General features: G+C 36.6%; 3 protein-coding genes across 4 annotated transcripts; 2 read left to right on the plus strand and 1 right to left on the minus strand.

The window, feature by feature from the left end:
- Positions 1 to 1,800: 1,800 nt before the first annotated feature.
- Positions 1,801 to 3,067, plus strand: LOC306882992 (uncharacterized protein; the record flags this gene model as incomplete). Its single annotated transcript, XM_079438033.1, has 5 exons — positions 1,801 to 1,903; positions 2,397 to 2,498; positions 2,606 to 2,646; positions 2,728 to 2,833; positions 3,036 to 3,067. 5 exons carry the CDS (start codon positions 1,801 to 1,803, stop codon positions 3,065 to 3,067), a joined length of 384 nt encoding a protein of 127 aa, XP_079294159.1.
- LOC306882991 (chloride intracellular channel protein 2-like) lies at positions 2,901 to 9,955 on the minus strand. The gene is made up of 6 exons (XM_079438032.1): positions 9,617 to 9,955; positions 6,181 to 6,290; positions 5,646 to 5,771; positions 4,911 to 5,011; positions 4,252 to 4,421; positions 2,901 to 4,148 (listed from the first exon to the last, which is right to left on the minus strand). The coding sequence occupies exons 1-6, from the start codon at positions 9,668 to 9,670 to the stop codon at positions 3,990 to 3,992; spliced, it is 720 nt and encodes a 239-aa protein (XP_079294158.1). The 5' UTR covers positions 9,671 to 9,955; the 3' UTR covers positions 2,901 to 3,989.
- Positions 9,956 to 14,264: 4,309 nt separating this feature from the next.
- LOC306883721 (protein eva-1 homolog C) lies at positions 14,265 to 19,925 on the plus strand. Of its 2 annotated transcripts, XM_079439141.1 has the most exons (8): positions 14,408 to 14,531; positions 16,316 to 16,518; positions 16,629 to 16,752; positions 17,025 to 17,177; positions 17,362 to 17,505; positions 17,782 to 17,853; positions 18,792 to 18,872; positions 19,267 to 19,924. In XM_079439141.1, exons 1-8 carry the CDS (start codon positions 14,438 to 14,440, stop codon positions 19,650 to 19,652), a joined length of 1,257 nt encoding a protein of 418 aa, XP_079295267.1. In that variant the 5' UTR covers positions 14,408 to 14,437; the 3' UTR covers positions 19,653 to 19,924. The 2 variants fall into 2 exon arrangements, with proteins under 2 accessions (XP_079295268.1, XP_079295267.1); XM_079439142.1 differs by lacking the exon at positions 18,792 to 18,872 and having other exon boundaries at positions 14,265 to 14,531; positions 19,267 to 19,925.
- The last annotated feature ends 282 nt before the right edge of the window (positions 19,926 to 20,207 follow it).

The raw sequence follows: 20,207 nt of genomic DNA on the forward strand, positions 1-20,207 counted from the left end.
ATATCAATAGCATACAACGAAAATACAGAATAGTTAGAGCAATCATTTACGCACAATAAATAAACAGAGCGTCATATCTATACACATTTTCACCGAACGTTCTCGCTACCCGGTAGGAATTCTTCCACGGCCCGGTAGTGGGTCGTGACCCGGTGGTTGGGGACCTCTGGTTTAAACGATGCTCAATTGGTACTTAGGGGCCCAAAGTGTGCCAAGAAAATATCCCCCACACCATTACACCACCTCTACCAGCCTGAACCGTTGAGACAAGGCAGGATGGATCCATGCTTTCATGTTCTTTACGCCAAATTCTGACCCTACCATCTGAATGTCGCAGCAGAAATCGAGACTCATCAGACCAGGCAATGTTTTTCCAATCTTCTATTGTCCAATTTTGGTGAGCCTGTGCGAATTGTAGCCTCTGTTTCCTGTTCTTAGCTGACAGGAGCGGCACCCGGTGTGATCTTCTGCAGCTGTAGCCCATCTGCTTCAGGGTTCGACGTGTTGTGCGTTCAGAGATGGTATTCTGCATACCTTGGTTGTAACGAGTGGTTATTTGAGTTACTGTTGCCTTTCTATCATCTCTAACCAGTCTGCCCATTCTCCTCTGACCTCTGACATCAACAAGGCATTTTCGTCCACACAACTGCTGCTCACTGGATATTTTCTCTTTTTTGCACCATTCTCTGTAAACCCTGGAGATGGTTGTACGTGAAAATCCCAGATCAGCAGTTTTTGAAATACTCAGACCAGCCCGTCTGGCACCAACAACCATTCCACGTTCAAAGTCACTTAAATCCCCTTTCTTCCCCATTCTGATGCTCGGTTTGAACTTCAGCAAGTCGTCTTCACCACATCTAGATGCCTAAATGCATTGAGTTTCTGCCATGTGATTGGCTGATTAGCAATTTGTGTTACCAAGCAATTGAACAGGTGTACCTAATAAAGTGGCCGGTGAGTGTATTTGCTTTTCTCCAAAGTACACCCAAAATAAACTATGTTCTTTACTATGTTCTTGTTGTTTTGTTTCTTTCTGTTTTTGAACACAATGTTTCATCAAAGACGGTGGAAGTTGAGAGATGTTAGTCCAATACTTCCACCTGCAATTTCGGGAAAAACAGAGACACATAATCCATCACCGTGCTACACTGTTTGTTCATTTGGCACCAAACCTTTGTGTCACATTACATACCTTTCACTTTGATAAATACAGCAAAAGAGAAACCAGTAGCACTGTCCCAGGACACACGTCATCTGGTGCGAAAGAGGGCCTCTTGAGTATTCATGGACTGCTGTGCATGTGTGACAGTATCTAACTTTGAATATCACTGAGAACAGAATTTTCCAAAAATAAACAAAATCAAATGCTTGTTATGCAATTAGCTCGGTCCACTTAATAAAAATGCACCGAGTCATTAAACAATTGGGACTGAACAATAAAACATCTGACCAAATTTAGATAAAAAATAATACAGCATTTTTAAAATACCTCATGCAACATATGATGTCAGACATAAAGAATCTGAGGCAGAGCAGACACTGATGGAAAGTGAAGAGTAAACATTTGTTAGGGGTCTCTGTGCAAGCAGAGATAGGCTCTGTCTGAATTGACAGCACAACCTTAATTGTGTCTATGACGAAGGAACCATCACGTCAAACCATTAAGACTGAGATGGGGTGACACAAGCAATATTGATCCCTTCAGGATAGATGGCCTCTGAAGATATAAAACTGAAGATCCTGGCTGGGGTGAGAGTACTGGAGACTGTGAAGACTGGAGTCACCTGCCAACCTCTCAACATGTTGTCACTGGCACTGCTCTACATCCTGGCTGTGGTTTGCTCTGCGCGGAGAACTCATGCACTGCCTCTTTATTCAGACACAGCACTGCCACAACAGGAAGGTAAGATTAGCAGTGTGCTCTTGATAAGTTGGCAAGCTCATGTTTTTTTGTTAAGGCTGAACATCAGGCTAAATGTATGGCAAATCCATGTGTAATAGACATTGGGCTTATTGCTCAACATGCCTTCTGCTTTCAATGTAAATGTTAAAGGGAAAGTGGTGAATGCAGTATGGGAAGGATTTGAGAAAGACCCATAAGTTTGATCAGCGATAACTCGATTCTTCTGTAAACATAAACAATTAACTTTGAAACAGATGAGTTTTTGGTATATAACACTATAACATTTTCAAAGTTGTAAATAAACAAAGATTATTAGAACAAGAAAATAGAGTTTCAGTATTTCTATTTCAATTCAATTTCATTTCTATTTCTATAGTTTTTTGTGATTGTGGCACTGACTAGCAATTTCTCTGAAAATTGTTTCACCACCGACTTTTTTTCAGAGTAGTTTTCAGTTTTTGTAGTTAATAAATGTATTTTTTAATCTTTGCAGAACTGATTCAGAAACTGGTGGCAGAGGTGGAGGACAGACAAAATAATGACTTAACGGAGCAAAGGGACATTAAAACTGTGCTCCCTGTCTTGCTTCAGAGAGGTGAGACTCTTGGGTACTTATTATTACATAACAGTTGTCATGTTATAGAATGGATACAATTTTCAACTTTACGTTGCTTAATCATGTTTTTTTTACTTTCCTTCTAGGTGCAAAAGAGACTTTGCAACAAGACAAAATAAATAACATGGTATAAGCCTAGTCTTTGTTCTAAATGTACAGTTCTTCACATAATTAAAAGTGATAATGAATGAGTATGTTCTGTCTTTAGGTGGATGATTTAAAAGCAGTCGTCTTGAAACTCGCAGTAGCTGATAACCTGCGTTCTCGAGGCTATCTACGATCTGAGCAAAACTTACCCAAAAACAATAAGAGAGGTGAGCAATTAAAGTATCTAAGCAGAAGTTTTCATATATGTAATGCAAAAAATAAAAAAAATCAATGAATGTTTAAATTTTTTAATTGTAGATAAGTACATACAATTATGTAATGCAGATAAAAAATGTAAAAGACAATACAATGGCTTTTTATTCGTCTTATATTGCATTACTAAATCAATTTTTGTCCTTCCTTTTACAGCCTGTTTTTGGAAATATTGTGTTACAAACTAGGAATTAATCTGCTGAGATGAACAGAGGACCAGCCTAACACACCTTATGTACAAACTAAAATGTATGCTTTTGTTTTTCCCCATAAAAATTCCACCCAGCTGCTGTTTGACATTGTGAATATTGTTTTATATATAGTAATTTAACAGGAATATGAATGTATTTTTTATCATGAATGAAAACTGACCTAGAACTTCAACTGTAAAATAAAAATATAGTCTGGGTAAAACAGATGAGTTGTAAGATTTATGTTTTTAAACCCATCTTTCATCAAAGCTCTGGAAAGACAAACGTGTGATGTGCATGATATTAATTTTATTTGTAAGTCAAATCTGAAAGAAAGCAGTTTAATCTCTTTCTTAAACAATCTAATAATGGTGTCTGTGAGACTCATACATCCATCACAATAACCCTACAAAACAACCATTACTGCCACATGACTCACTGACTCCAGTTCTGCGCATGATTTGACTAAACTTTTATCTCTACAGTGTTTTCAGCTCATTCTTCTTCCTTCGTTCATCCTTTTTAGATATACATTACATATAACCGAATACACCCTAATGAATGTAAAATACATATATACACAAATACGCACAAAAAAATATGCAGTTAAAAGCACAACTCTGTTGACTGTTGTGCTCAAGATCATTTGCAAAGGATCCTATAACCTCTAAAACTACCAGAATAAAGCCTCTTTGACAGTAGCAGTCACTCAGAAGTATTCTAGTGTATCTAATGGGCTTTGAGATCACAGGCACAATGAAAGTACATTAGCAAACTGTGTGTGGTGTGTGTTTTTTGGCTTCACTGTAATAGATACCCACACCTGTGAACTACAAATATGTAGATGGCTATAAACTTAAGAACTTGTATTTACACGATTTAAATATTTTATCACACTGTTGCTATATTAATCTGAAGTTCAGTTCCTGTTGGCCACACTCAGATAGGCTCTCTCAATTTCAATTTCAGCTGGACAGGTCTGGCTGAACTCTTCTCTCTCATATGCATTCTGCAGGTAACGCCACACTCCAGTGAACGGAGCAGGAATCTCAAAATTACAGTACTTTTTGGCAGCAACCTATAAAACCCCAAAAAAACAGAACACATTTATAAATATGTATTTAAAATGAAGTAGCTTTATTAAATCACCTGTGAATGTATAAACTACAGAGGTGTATCACCTTGATGACGTGCAGCTTTGGTAACAAGTTGCAGTCTGCCAGTGTCAAGCGGTTGCCATCTAGGAACTTTCTTTTGGATACGCTGATGTTTTGATCTAGCTCATCCTGAAGCGGAGTGTTCAGATAGTCATCCAAGCGCTTAAACTCCCTCAGTAAGGCTTTTCCGTGGACTAAGGAATCAAAAAATAAAGAGAAAGAACATTTAAGAGTGATATAGTAGCTGCTACATAATAACCTTATTGTGAAGCCACAATGTCTATATGCACAGGAATACTTAGATACTGATTATGTAGGCCTAAGTGTCAAGTAAATTAATAATAATTATGTAGCTAAATATTTTCTAATATCATCTGGATTCAGCTTTACTTATACAAACAGTGAACATCTTCATAAAACTGTTTATTACAGATCACCCACTGTCTGTACTGGGCAGTTCTAGTCAGTCTGTTTATTAATGGTGTGGAATTTTAATGACTCTTTTTGCAGGTCACATCGTTACAACAGTAGGTGCTGACAAATAACAGTCTTAATGAGTAATTCAACCATTCATTCTTTGAACCGATTCGCTTCAAAAAGCTGACTCTTCTAGACTGTTATTCTGAACGAGTCACTGAATTATTCACTGAACTGATTTTTTCAAAACACTGAATGAAACTTACAAGCATTGTTTGGGCTGTTCTTGATGAACGCCGAGAATTTGGCAAAAATGTCAGCACCAACATCAAAAGACTCTTTGTAGCGGGGGCTGAGATGAGGATAGCTGATAGGATCAGAAAAAGAGAGAGAAATATTTATAACTTCACGCACCCAAAAGAAAAACATTCACACAAAAATACTGACATTTAAAAAAAGCTTGAGCTTGTTTATACACATAATACATACATAATTACATAATTTAATGTTAAATATGCCATAGGGTTTTAAAAAATATTTTGTCATAGGCACACTATTCAAAATTTTGGAGTCTGTAGGAAATTTTAATGCTTTTGACAGAGTCTCTTATGCTTATCAATACTGTGTTTATTTGGCCAAAAATACAGTAAAAATACAGCTATTTGATCATAACTACAGTAACACGGTTTCTTTGATTAATAGAGAGTTCTAAAGAACAATTTAATGCATGTTTGCTGAATAAAAGTTTCTTTCAGTGCTGAAATTCTAATATCTTTGGAACCATCAAGATAAAATAAGTTAGCAAGAACTATTCTGAAAGTCTTTGACGTGGATAATATATTACACAGGAATGTCAATACATCAGATATTACTTAAATAAGTGTAGCTATTTGACTTTATGACAGAATAACACTAGAATAATATGTTTATGAAACTTTTTGTCAAAGTGAAGACCATATGTTTAATATGGCATTACATGAGCTGACAGACATGCACAGTACCGGGGAGGGGCGAGGGTGGTCTCCAGGAACTCTTCGATCTTAATGAAGTCAGTCTTCAGTGTGCCATTGTACAGGAGGAAAGGTGGGTTGGTACCTGGAGCTAAGTCTTTTAGCTCTTCTGGCTTCCTAAACAACACAGGGTGGATTGAAGCAGAGGGAGTGTAAACCACAGGGTGCGGACATGGTCAATATGAAGTCATTTATTGTATACAGAGAGTCTTTGAATGAGACCTAAAGTGATTAATGCTGCTTTAAAACAATATTAAACTCAGTTTAATCACTCAAAGCACACGGATATGGGAGTGTCCAGCTGGTAAATGGGTGAAAGCTGCATTTGCTTTAGATGGGAACAGTGCAGTTGGAAAGTTCTCACTGCCTTGATCATGTTTGTAGTACATTAACCGCCCCCACCCCCAGTGTTATCAAATTGAGTCTGGTGCTGGCCCACAGTTCCTCAGATTTCTCTATTTATCTACTGAATTCCATTCCATTATCATCATGTTTCAGAGATATAAAAGTTTAATTTGACACTCACTTCCTCATGTCAACAGTGGTTACTGTGAACCTGACTCCTTTCAGCCAAAGAACCATGAAGAGTCTCTGACAGAAGGGACAGTTCCCCACATTCTCTCCATCGTGACCGGCCTTGAGACGAAAAAAAAGAGAAATCCACAGTCAGTACATCACATATGCACAGACTAGACAAGTCCCATATATGTAGACAGAGAAGCATACACTGTAAATTTCCTTAACCCTCATGTTCTCTTAAGATTAACTTAGTGTTTTTTTATGTTTGGAATCCAAGAGACTCGGATTTATAAAAATAGTAATAACCCATTTGAAATTAACCTTTATTTTCCCTTTAAATATGATTTTCTGATTTAGATCACCCAAAAAAATAAGTCTGTTGTCATTTACTAACCCTCAAGTGATTTCAAATCACATCTTTCTTCCTTTTGTGGAACATAAAAAAGATGTTAGTGTACAAGAAGAATGTATCAGTGTCAATGAACCTAAAGTCAGTGGAGTTTTTCATTTTCTGGAAAGACATAAGGGTGAGGGTGAGTATCACATAATCCTTCAGAAATCATTCTAATATGCACTCAATTCTTTGATGAATAGAAAGTTTAAAATAACAGCATTTAACATTATGTCTTTAATCAATGTAATACATCCTGTCCTGTTCCTTAGGAAAAAAATGCTAACTCCAAACTTTTAAATAGTACTTTATACAAGTGGTTTGCTTTCTCCACAACTTTCCATTTCTTTAGTCGCAGGTTTTATCCACGCACGTGTACTCTTCAAAAACGTGTAAGAATGTCTTACATGAATTTACATGACAGAAATCCAGGTTTGTTAAACTGTTTGAGAAAAAAAATAGGAAGAAAAACAGAAAGTTATTGGCAGGTACTGGTTTCCAGCCGGGACATTATTCGGACATTAAGTTTTTGGTCATTTCCTTTAACCCTAAAACACAACACAATGCAATTCATCACTCAAAATACCGGTAAAAAAAAACTTGTGAAATTTTTTTTTTAGAATGTAGCATAAGGAAACAGCATTTGTGTTTACATATTTTTTTCCCTGCACTTCACACCAGTTGAGATCCAGTTGCCATCGATTGCTGAAAGATTGCTTCTGTCTGTCGTGCTGCATGAGAGGTTTACGATTGTAGCTCCGTGTAGCTTCGCTTTTCTGTTGAATCTCTATCTTACTTTCACTCTCTGTTGTTTAAAGTGATAATATATAACTTAATTCCCACCATATTTCTGGTATTATCTATCAAACTAATTTGATCTTTAGCTTTTTAAAACCGTGAGTGCAGCGCATCAGCCAGTTAGCTTGTCACTCGCAGTTCCATTCGCGTTTCTATTAGCGCCTATTATTGTTTTCTTTTTTCTCGCTCTGTTTTTCATGAGTTCATCAAACAACAGTGGTAAGCGAATCATTCTTCAGTCACGGTGAGTAATGGCTTCTTCTCCTGCTATTGTTGTTTGCACTGTTTCCCACATGTATAGTTTATCTCTGTCTGTCGGTGACGAGGGATTCACATGTGATAAATGCAGGGAAATAGTTAGGCTGACAGAGAAGATTTCAGAATTAGAGACACGCATCCAAACTTTAGTTGAGGACAGTAAGAATGTGAGGGTTGTAGATACTGCTTTGGATGCGACTAGCTCAGGAAATCCTGTATATTGTTCGGCTCAGGTTGAGCCCGTGCAGCAGGGCAGCTGGGTGACTGTGAGGCGGCCTAGTCGTGGGTCAAAACACCGCTCTTCCGTTCCGATCAGAACATCAAACAGGTTCTTCCCACTCAGTGACGCACCCACTGAGAAACCTGATGAAAGTGCTCTAGTTATTGGCGATTCTATTGTACGGAACGTGAAAATAGAGACACCAGCCACCATAGTCCAATGTTTACCGGGAGCCAGAGTGCCTGACATCTTGGCAAATTTAAGTGCTGGCTAATGCTAAACGTAAATTCAGTAAGATTGTTATTCACGTCGGCGGTTATGATGTTCGACTTCACCAGTCGGAGATCACTAAATATAATGTTAAAGATGTGTGTGTGAACTTGCAAGTACGATGTCAGACACTGTAATATGGCTATTACACACAGGCTCTGGTCCGCTCCCTTCTTACCGGGGTGATGAAATACATAGCAGACTGTCGTCAGTCAATGGCTGGATGTCTAAGTGGTGCCCGCAGAATAACATAGGTTTCATAGACAATTGGAAGAATTTTTGGGGCAGACCTGACCTGTTGAAAAGAGATGGTCTTCATCCCTCTTGGGGTGGTGCCGCTCTTCTCTCTAGAAATATGGCACATAGTCTTATAGTTCATACTTGACTAACTGGGGCCCAGGTCAGGAAGCAGACAGACTGGCTAAATCGACCGTCTGCTAGCCGCCTCACGTCACAGAAGTCAGTTAATTCTCAGAACATAGAGACTCTTTCAAGCTTTATCCAAATAAAGGAAAAGCAGGAATTGTCTAGAAGAGGGAGATAACAGATCTGCACAATGCTTCTATCGGCCATGATGCACATCTTTTCAAATAAGAACATAAACAAGTGAATTATAAATAACTTGGTGACCATCTTCAAAGCTTTGATGATCTTTGGGATCTAAAGGTCACCACTCATCCATATCCTACTCATTTAGTTCATGAATTGTATCTAGACTAGTAAAGCATGGTAATGGGATCTACAGGACAGGAAATGCAAGCATGTTTATGGGTGTGACGACAGGGAGCCAAGAGCTGTCTTTCTCTGTGTGTGTGTGTGTGTGTGTGTTTGTGTTGATAAGATGACCTCAGTCCTGTCTGTATGTCAGATAAAGAGCAGTGTAAGAGAGAACAGTTATATATCAACCATACTATCCAATTTTCAGTAGTACATGTGTTAACTGAGTTGACTGTGAGATGTCAACCTCTGATTTATGGTGCCAAAATGAAAACCTTCCCAAACAGAAAGCACTGATAGAGTGTAAATCCACCATTAAACCTATTTTGCCAACTGGCTCGAGAAGTCACAAGCAATATTTTTTATTTAGTCTGTAAGAGTGTGAATTACATTTTTCCCTTGTAAATCAGAAATAAATTACACTGATTACATCATAAGTGGACAATAAGTGGCGAGATGTACATAAACTATTTTATTAACTACAACAATTCAATAAAAAGTTAGTAGCCTATAATTCAATGAGTTGAGGATTACATCACAGTTTACACGTCCCCACCTCAATATTCAGATTTAAATGGTTGATTTTTAAATTCTTATTATTATGAATAAATTATATATTTTTTATTTTCAAAATATATATTTTTTTATATATTATAGATATTATTTTACATTTATATGATATCATTTTACATGATGTAATATTTATATTTAATATAATTTGAATTTGAATATTATTTTAATTAGCAATAACAGTATCTGACCAACTAAAACTAAAGTTAAACAACTGACCTTTATGAAGAGCTCAATTCGTGTTTCTTTATCTGAGTCTTGTCTGAGTGCCATTTTCTTCAGCAGGAAAACGACTTTAGTTAGTCCAGACCTCCGTGAAAAGTATTCCACAAATTACCAGAGGGTTGAAGATCCCCGAAAGATTGGTAAGCAGCTGTATTGTGTGAAAGTTAGTCAGACTCTTGCTGTTTGCTGTCTCCCTCCGGCTACAGACTTTAAAAGTCAGGAGGGAGGGAGGTAAGAGAGGATGGGCGTGACCCCAACTATATAACGCTGCCGCCAGAATGTGACAGAGAGCTCAAAAATAGCTTTTCATGTTATCCAACATGCATTTACACTGGGGAGAAACATCACAGTGTTATCTCAGATGTGAAGCAGGGGCCACTATTAACACTTAACACAGATGTGTGTTTCTGCTGGAACTGACCTCTTACTAACATTCCTCCCTCCTATATGTTCAATCACAATGTGCTTCTTTCAGCGGTGTAATGTAGGGGCTGTTTTACTATAAATCAGTTGATCCACTTTAACTTCCACTTTAAAGAAAACTTATAATTGCTTTCAGATGTCAGACCACAGAATAATGCCACTTTCTCTTCTCTGTGTTTGAAAGATTCAGTTCAGTTCAGTTGTGATTCTGACTCATACTATTCTTTCATATTATCTTCTCTGGAATTTTTCTAACTTCCAATAACCCCTGGTAAAACTTTCAAAAACAACCCGATGTGAAACAACTCAAAATGTAAAATACATCCCTTGGGGAACATTCAGGGACGTGCTCAGTTGGAATAATGATTCATAAGACACACATACACACTGCGGTAGTAGGGTGTATGGTACAGTTAGTCTATAAATAGTCCAAATATATATAGTCCACTGTAAAAAATCAAAAGTTGAGACAACTTAAAAAGTTTAAAGCAACCAGCTTTAGCAGATGTTTTGAGTTTTCTCAATTTGTATTCAGTTTATACAACTAAAAAAATCTCCTACAAAAAAACTCAAAAATCTGCTGAAGCTGGTTTCCTTAAACTTTTAAGTTTTCTCAACTTTTTTTATTTACAGTGTAGTTTATATTAAACAACAAAGTCTGTTACTCAGATACACAAAGTTGTGTGTTAATGGACAAATGAGGGTGTGGGTATGTGATCACTCTCAAGGGATTGGTTCTTTTTAAACAAATAGGTAGTTCCCCTCATTCCCTGTGCAGTCCTCTTGAGTCACAGACGCGGTTTGAGTCAAAGGAAACAATTCTGTCATCTCATAGCTTCCCCTCATAACTGCGCATATTAACATAGAAACACTCAGAATAACTTACACCATAAAATGAGTCTCTTATACCAACTGACTAGAAATTCATCTAAATTATAGTGACTGTCTCATTCTTAAAAAAGGTTACGTATTTGTTTTGAACCTCTTAAATAAACACTAATGGGAAAGAGTTTCATTTCCTTATTCAGGACACAGATGTTATATTAAGGGTATGTATTGCATCATTTTGGGGAATTCACACTAGTTTGAAACAATATTACCATAAAAAGCAGACACCTAACTATTTTATGTAAAAAGACCCCAAGAAAGCAAGAAGATGTTTTGTTCGTTCTTCACAAAGACTTTTAAAAGTGGACCATTTTAAAGGGACAGTCACCCAAAAATTAAAATTCATTGTTTAATCACGCTCGTGTGTTTGAAACCTATATGACTTATTTAGTAGAATGTCCATTCTGTTTTTTTCCCATATAGTGAAAGTAAATGACCACGTTTGTCTAGCTAGAATTTTAAAGCCTAATTTTTTTAATATAGCCACCTTATTTTTATTGTATAAGCGGACGCAACCATTTGTAACTTGAATGTCAGGCTTCTGATATCATCCGCTTCCAGTTATTTTTAGCTGTACAAAACAGCTTGTTATGCTGCTTTACATTTACATTTACTTGTATTTCTTATCATATTTTTTTATGTATTAGTGTAACTGTAAACACATTGGTTTGTAGTGCAAATCATTTTACCAAGCGTCATTATTCTTCTAGATATTTAGCTAGTTATTAGTTGCTAATGAATCAGAATACAAGTAAGATCAAATAAGGTGAATAAATAATATAGTGTACAACTAACTGATAATATTAATGATGAAGCTTGTCAGCCCATGATCCCTGTATTTGGAAGATATTTCAGCTCTGACCTTTAGATGAATATCCTTTTTTTTGTTCCACAGAAGAAAGAAATATGTTTTCAATGCCTTAAGGATGAGTAAATGATGTTATTTCTTTCATTTTGGGGTGAACCTTTCCTTAAAGTATAAAGAGGCTGCATGGTGATAATAATGTACTGTATATATACAAAATAAGAGCCTGACATGGAAAGTCCTAACAAATCCTGGAAATTAAGTGAGTTCCACTTCGGCCAGCCTAGGAAATGAGCCATGCCAGTTTACCCAGTGCACTTCCTCCTCCTGGAGCCAACAGGATACTATGAGTAACAGATCCGAGCTGTGAGCTGTTTAGTGCACACTAGCATCTCATTCCCGTTATACTGCAGCGCTGCAAAGAATTTACCACCAAACAAGAAATCACTATGGAGATGATGAGCTGTAAGGATGCAAGCCTAAGCCTCTAATCTGATGTTACTGTCGCAATCACTAAGAAAACATGTCAAAGGTCAGCACCTTTGTACAGCATTTAATTCACAAACATTCCTATCAGGCACTAGACCAGTCTCATATATGGGGGTGGAACTTTCTTTGACTCGGGGAGGGTGTTTGTATTGGCAGATTGCTGAGAAAGCTAAGACACAGCATATAGAGAGTCCTACACGTTTCTGTCTTCTGCTGAATAGGCAGCACATGTTCAGATAACACACTGTCCTTATAGCAGACTGGCACAAGACTCATATTTCCAGCTATATGTATTTAGTTGCTATGGAGACAGAGTTGCTTTTTCTGGTGTTTCTGGGATACAGAAATGTGATGCACTCACTAACCACTGACCTCTCTTCTCCCGGCGGAGAGAGGAAGCACTTATCCTGAGATGATAGGCTATCTACAGGACATCCAGCAGCTGGGAACACACAGTTGGAAAATCCTTGTTTATCTCCCGAAACAGGACCCCTAATGTTGATTATGAGAGCCCACTGCTGTCCCCGTACATCAGCACAAGCAAAGAAAACTAAATACTCAAGCTCAGCAAAGATCATTTCTTGTTTTCAGTTTTTTTTCTTGGAGAAAAATCTGATTTAATGCATGACAAAAATGACCCCCCCCCCCCCCCCCCCCAAAAAAAAAGAAAAATTAAAACAAGATTCACTCAAGAAACACAAGTGTGTAAGACAATAATACTTATTTTCAGAGAATATTATTTTATGTACATTACCCTTCCAAAGTTTGGAAAGATTTTGTAATGTTTTTGAAATGCAGCAATGTTTTACTGTATTTTTGGTCAAAGAAATTATATTTTATCAAAAATACAGTAAAAATAGTAATATTGTGAAATATAATTACAAATTAAAATAACTGTTTTCGCTTTTAATACATTTTATAATGTAATTTATTCCTCTGTTGGCAAAGCTGAAATTTCAGCATCATTACTCATTTTATTTAAAAAGAAATCATTTGTAACAAGTCTTTACTGTCACTTTTGATCAACCAAATGCATCCTTGCTGATAAATATACATTTTTCTTACCCCACTAGCAAATGTTTTTTTTTTTTTTTTTGGTTTTGTTTTAAGTATATCATTTTAAGTCAAACATTATATTATATTAAATTATATTTCAAAAAGACTAAATATTAGATGCATATTTTGTATTACGTATAATATAAATGTATTATATTATTAAATACATTTTAAGATATATTAAAACATTTGAGATCAAAAGTTCAAAAGTTTGGGATCAGCAAGATATTTAATGTTTTTTAAAGAAGTATCTTTTACTCATCAAGGCTGCATTTATTTGATCGAAAATAGAGAAAAACAGCAGTATTGTGAAATATTATTACAACAGTAATGAAATAAAACAAAAACAACAGTTTTCTATTTTATTATACAATATACAACATTACAATTATACAATTTACAATAGTTTTCTATTTTATAATATAAAATAAAATTTCACACATGTCTTTCAAAAATCATTGTGATTTATGACCAGTATGCTGATTTATTATCAATGTTGGAAACAGCTTTGCTGCATCTTTTTTTTTTTTGGAACCTGTGATACTTTTTCAGGATTCTTTGATGAATAAACAGTTCAAAAGAACAGCATATTGAAAATAGAAATCTTTTCTAACAATATGTATCACTTGTTTATCAAACATATCTTTGCTGAATAAAAGTATTAATTTCTTTAAATTCTTAAAAAAAAATTTGAATGGCAGTTTATGTAAAGTCTTAATATCTTACACTAATGTTCTTTTCTCGTTCATTTAAATTGTAACAGATATTTTTTTACTTTTATATACATAACAGACTAGACTTCTGATTTAGACTGCATTACAGTATTACTGAACACTAATCTGTGCTGCACTTTTGACTGGAAACTAAATTTATTATCATCAGGGTGGTTGCTTATTAAAAACAGACGTGTGAACTCAGTCACCTCCAGAAAGCCCTTTTGATAAATAAATGGAAAACAAGCATGAAAACTGTCTAATTAGTGCAATGACACAAATGTGTGTCAGTGTCAATGCTGTTGAATGAGCTCTTGTTCTCCTCTCAGCACAATGCCACCATTGACCCCTTTCTCCTGGTCAGAAGTCAGAGGGCAGTAAACAGCCAAACAACTTCTCCTAGTTAAAAATCACAGCGCTTCGTAATGTGCGTTGTGCACTATGTCTCCATGGAGCTCTTGTTGGTATTGGTGTTTCCTCTCCTTCGCCCTAGCTGTCAACACACGGCAAACCTCGTCAGCTCCAGATTTCTCTGGTAAGTGTTTTTTTCTGATTTTGTGGCTGTGATAGAGGAAATTCAGCATGTTGTCTTGGAGCGAACCTCCGAAAGGAAAGAGAACATTCTGTATTTTGTCTTTCACACAATCCTTGTCAACAATCTGTAGTGTATCAGCTTAAGAGAGACGGGTGTTAGGGTCACAGAACTGTCCCATCCTCCTCCATTGTTTGAGGACGGTCCATATAGGAAAGGAAGGCAGTTATTTGCATTAACCCATTCTGAACCAAAGACAAACATTTAGTGTAGAATGTAGGCTGAAGGAGTGCAAAATACACTATATTTTGAGCTTCAAAAGAAATCATCAAATATGAAGCCAACTGTGGTGTTTATGTGTCATAGTACCATAAAAGTCAGCATTTAAGTGTCCCTGATAAATGTTGGCTTCGTAATTCAGTTGTCCTTTATAGTGGCTTCAAGTAATAATCAGGCAAGAATAGCTCATTGTGTTTATTTGTGAGTGTGTCTGTGCTTGGCACTGCATAACAGTGGGCTCTACAGATGCAGAATGGCCTAACCCGAGAGAGCGAGAGGTACAGGCCAAACATTACAATTGCCATTGATCCAGTTCCTTCTCACTGAAATGCTTGTGGATATGGTCCAGTGAAGGAATGGACACATGCATGTTTAGAACAGTCTAGAAACCTATGCTGCGTGGAAAAGTGGAGGATAAGAAAGAGAAAAATGGAAATTTTCTGCAGTATCCCTCATTTATGTTTTCCACTTATGTTCTCCAAGATTTAAATCCCAAGTTCGCAGTACAGTGAACAGGAAGACCTCTTTCAAATCCTGTTGGGGTCATTTCCTCTGACTACATGGCTGTCTTTGACCTCTGCCTGTCTTTTTCAATGCAATTTTCTGATAAAGTTCCTAATAGCATTTTTAAAGGAAACATGTCCTTAACAACATAATTTAAGATAAAAAAAAAAAAGAAATTCCTTTTCTTTTTTCCCCGTTATTGATAATGTTGTTTTGTGATTGTCTATAGATCTTTTTAGACTAATCCCCAAAACAAAGTATTAATAAAATAATGCATAATGCATTAATAATAGAAATAAATACATAGGCTTACCAATATTTTTGTTTTATTTTATTAGTTATTTACCATTTTCTTCACCCAAATTACATAAATGATTAAAAATTTGTTTTTTATTAATAACTGCATAAGCCCACTAAAGCGATTAACGTTTGTTTTGTCAACTTTCCATTTTCCCATCCCAAATCACTGAAATGTATTATTAATAAATTTGAATTATTAATTATTTTTGTTATTTATCATTTTCTCCTTCAAGATCACTGAAATGTCTTTATTTAAAAAAAAAAAAAAAAAAAGGTTTTATTAATAAGTGCATAGGCCCACCAAGATGCAAAATAATTAACAAGATTTTCATTTTATTTTATTTTATTTTTACACTTGTCCCCTCCAGGGTTCCTGACAAGTTTTAAATCTCTATTATTGTATTTGTAAGATTGAAACAGCAGTTGTGGTAGAAACCTGAGAAGAGCTTTCTGCATCACAAAGTTTTAATGTCAGCCACACCTTGCAAGATTAGATAAGTGAGGGAGTTGGTTTGCCCATTGTCATTCTGCTGGATCTGCACTACAACAGGCTTGTAGAATCAGTGTACATTAGTTATGGTCTACAATGCTGTTTTCTAAATGCATTCACAATGCCTTGTTTGTACGCTGAGCAGTGATAGGCCTTTATCTCGGCAGTTGTGACGTTCAACTGATTGTTTTCTCTGCATATATTTTCCTCTTAGATTACCTCCACAGGATCCTGAAGAACCACACTGCCCATGCGTGTGATGGAAAGTCGCTGTCCATCAAGTGCCCCACCAGAACTTCTGTGGCTGTTCTCTCAGCATTTTATGGACGCCGTGTTCCGAGTCCATATCTGTGCCCACACGCAAACCCAAACATAACAGAGGAAAACACAGACTGTACATCAACCACAGCCATTCAAGTATCTTTGATCTAGATTTACTCATTCTTTAACTCCAGAGACAAAAAAAATATTTGGAACTCATAAGAAATAATGAATTTCAGTCAGAATGTGTTTGTTTTTATGTCTAGAAAGTGATGTCTGAGTGCCAGGATCGACGGGAGTGTCAGATTCCTGTGGTGAGTCCTGTGTTTGGTCAAGATCCCTGCCCTGAAACCAGCAAATACATCATTGTCTCCTACAAGTGCAAGCCTGGTGAGACACCTATATTTGTGCTTCACCAATATTTTGTAATCAAACAGAACATCTACATTTACATGCACCCAAATAATCATATTGATGGCTCTTTGGATTAAAAATGCTTGTAAACACCTCAGTCAACTGAGTTTGATCCAAATGAATTTCGATCTATTTGAAAGTGACCTGAAATAGTCTGATCAATAGGAACAATAATAAACAATAATATTTTCAATCAGATTCGTAATATCTTGTTTTTCACATAGCTAATGAGTTTTTCTTCTCCACAGAGCATCATCGTTCGAGAACGGTGTGTGAGAATGAGCGACTGAAGTTGGCCTGTAAGAATGACACGGTTTTGGCCATCTATTCAGCCACGTTTGGCCACCTGGAGCATGACAGCCTTGAGTGCCCTCAAGAGGCTAAAACAAAACCAGACATAGGTCTGAGACTGAAATAACACACTCCTCCCATCTAGTGGGAAGGTTTTGCAACAACAGTAGAGGCACCAAATGATGTGTTCAAATCCTTTTTTCCTTTGTACAAAGTAGAACAGAGATCATCATATATTTTTAAAATTAGTCATTCATTTAATGAGATTATGCTTAAATGCTTGTTTCCTGCTAGAGTGCTTGTCTCCATCAGCCTTGAGGAGGGTGTCAAGGAAGTGTCATGGCAGGACGAACTGCTCTGTACTGGCTGATGCTCAGGGATTTGGAGACCCCTGTTTCCCTGGGACCAAAAAGCACTTGCGAGTCTCCTTCACCTGCGGTGAGTTTTAGAAGGTTTAGAACAGGGGTCACCAAACTTGTTCCTTGAGGGCCAGTGTCCTGCAGAGTGTAGTTCTAACCCTAATCAAGGTCTTGCTTGGTATACTTGAAACTTCTAGGCAGGTGTGTTGAGATAAGTTGGAGTTAAACTCTACAGGACACCAGCCCTCCAAGACCGAGTGTGGTGACCCCTGGTTTAGAGAAACTACAGTCCAGTACCTTATTCATTAACGTTGAAACAATCATAAAAATATTTACACTGTTGTTGTCCATTTAGTACCACGGTATCTACTAGAAGATGTTGGACGTGGAAACCTAGATCCTTTCTTGCTCTCTGATTATACACATGGTAAGAAATATAATTTTATAGTGCAAATTCTCTTCATTGCTAATCTAATTTGAATTTAATAAGATATCTTGTGTTAAAAATATGTCTTTAACCTAATAACTGAGACTCATTCCATGTTTGAGTATTGCATATGAAAAAACAGCAGGAAAGTTATACAGTTGCAGGAAAGTTATACAGTTGTGGTCAAAAGTTTACAATCACCTTCTAAAATCTTAATAGTTTTAACAAAATAAAAGGGAACATACAAATTGCATGTTTATTTATTTATCTTTTACTCTACAGATGTATACTCTACATCAGGGTTCCTCAAATCTTTCCCTGGAGGGCCAATCTGCTGCAGAGTTTAGCTCCAACCCTGATCAAACTCACCTAGCTGTGATTTTCTAATGATCTTGAAGACTCTGACTAGCATGCTCCGGTGTGTTTGATTAGGGTTAGAGCTAAACTCTGCAGGAGTGGGCCAGATTTGAGGATGCCCGCTGTACATATAGTCCACAGAACAAAATAATAGCTACATTTTTGAAGAAGTTTACGTACTCTTGATTCTTAATACTCTGTTGTTGCCTGGATGATCCATGACTGCATTTTTGTTTTATGATAATTTATGAGTCCATGTTCTGAGCAGTTAAGCTGCCCTTTGTTCTTTTACTTACAAGCATCTTCTCATCTTACCATCTTTTCACACTGTTCACACATAAACAATTATTACAAAAAAGGCAACACAAGGCATTAAGAGATTAATTTTACTAAATAAAAATGCATTTTATTATCCTTGTTATCTTGTGTGTTAACATTTTGCAGATTTAAAAAAAAAAAAAAAGCTATGTAAACTTTTTACCACAACTGCAAATGACTACTTTATATAAGAGAACTGCCAGTCATTGGTTTTTGATGGTCTTGCTGACTGCTGGATCCAATCCCATCTTCCCCCTTCACAGGAGGGTGGTATACTGGTCCCGGTGTGTCCAGACCACAAAACATTTTCACCAACTCTCTGGAAATCTTTTCCCAAATCCAGGGTATGTCAGATGTGTGGTCTGATCCCAGAATGTTCAAATGCTTAGATGCAATTTTTTAGTTACTATTATTCATCTTTCTTTTTTTTATGATCAACTTTTTGTTTAATTTTAAAATGTACACAATCTTATTATATGTAGCATACTTGTATATATTTTATATGCATGTATGGTACTGATACAAGTGCCAAAGCCTTAGAGAACAAATGAGTATATGAATGAATATATATATATATATATTTCATCAGTTTGCTAACATCAGCAGTCAGCAATGGCCTTCTCATATACTAAATGTGGAAGTATCTACTTGATTTATCCTCGTTTTTTCTGTTGTTGATTATATTGTTTATAACATTTTATTTTCTTCATCTTGACCTCTCTTTTCCATTTCTCCAAGGTCTTCCGGAGACAGTGGCTTTATACTTTGTCTCTGGTATCTGTGCTGGTCTGTTCTTCTTGCTGTGTTTGTTCGGTCTCAAATCCACCCTGATTAGAGATCTGAAAGACCTTGCCTCTGAGCTTGGAGATGAGCTCAAGTCCTCCCACAGGACACATGGAGGACTAATAGATGATTTTGATGATGACACCTCCTTACGGTCTTCTTTTCGCCACCTTGCGCGCCCTTACCGCACACCAGACGTGTTCAACCCAGAGATGATAATGACAGTGGTGATGGAGGAGAGGAAGGATGAGGACAAACCTGAGATGCCCAATGGAGACATCTGGCCTCATATCAACTCCAGCCCTTACGCCATGCACAAAATCAAAACCTCATCGGCTTAATTTGAATGCTTTCTTCATATCTGACTGTTTCCCCTATTAAAAGAAACACTAATTATATGATTTAACATGAGTGAAGTCCAAGATGAGCTTTTCTTAAATGTGTGTTGTGAATTGTGACATTGGGATCAAGCCTACCTGCTTATGTTTTCTGAACTGTATTCATGCATTTTCATATATAATTCAGTTTTTTAATGATTGGGGTTGGAAGTCTGTGATCTGATTTCTTTGGAGTGCACATTACAAATAAAATAATAGTGTGCTTATCAAACCATCCAGGTGGAATTTGGTTTGAATTTTTATTATCTAAAAACAATCTGTAATCTGTTCTGGGTGGTAGGCTACTGTAATAATACACGTGCAACACACACACAAACATAATGCAACCAAAAGGACAATATCCATTTTGACATTTAGCAACAACTTTCTATCTGATTAATATCAGGGCGTTTAACGGAAACTCTGCAAAGTCAATATTTAAAGAGTGCCGCATACTGTGTTTACACACAGTAATGCGAAAAAGTTGAGCATCTATGATGTCCCTGAGCAGTGCATAAC

Source organism: Barbus barbus (assembly GCF_936440315.1).
Source record: "Barbus barbus genome assembly, chromosome: 17".
NCBI lineage: Eukaryota > Metazoa > Chordata > Actinopteri > Cypriniformes > Cyprinidae > Barbus > Barbus barbus.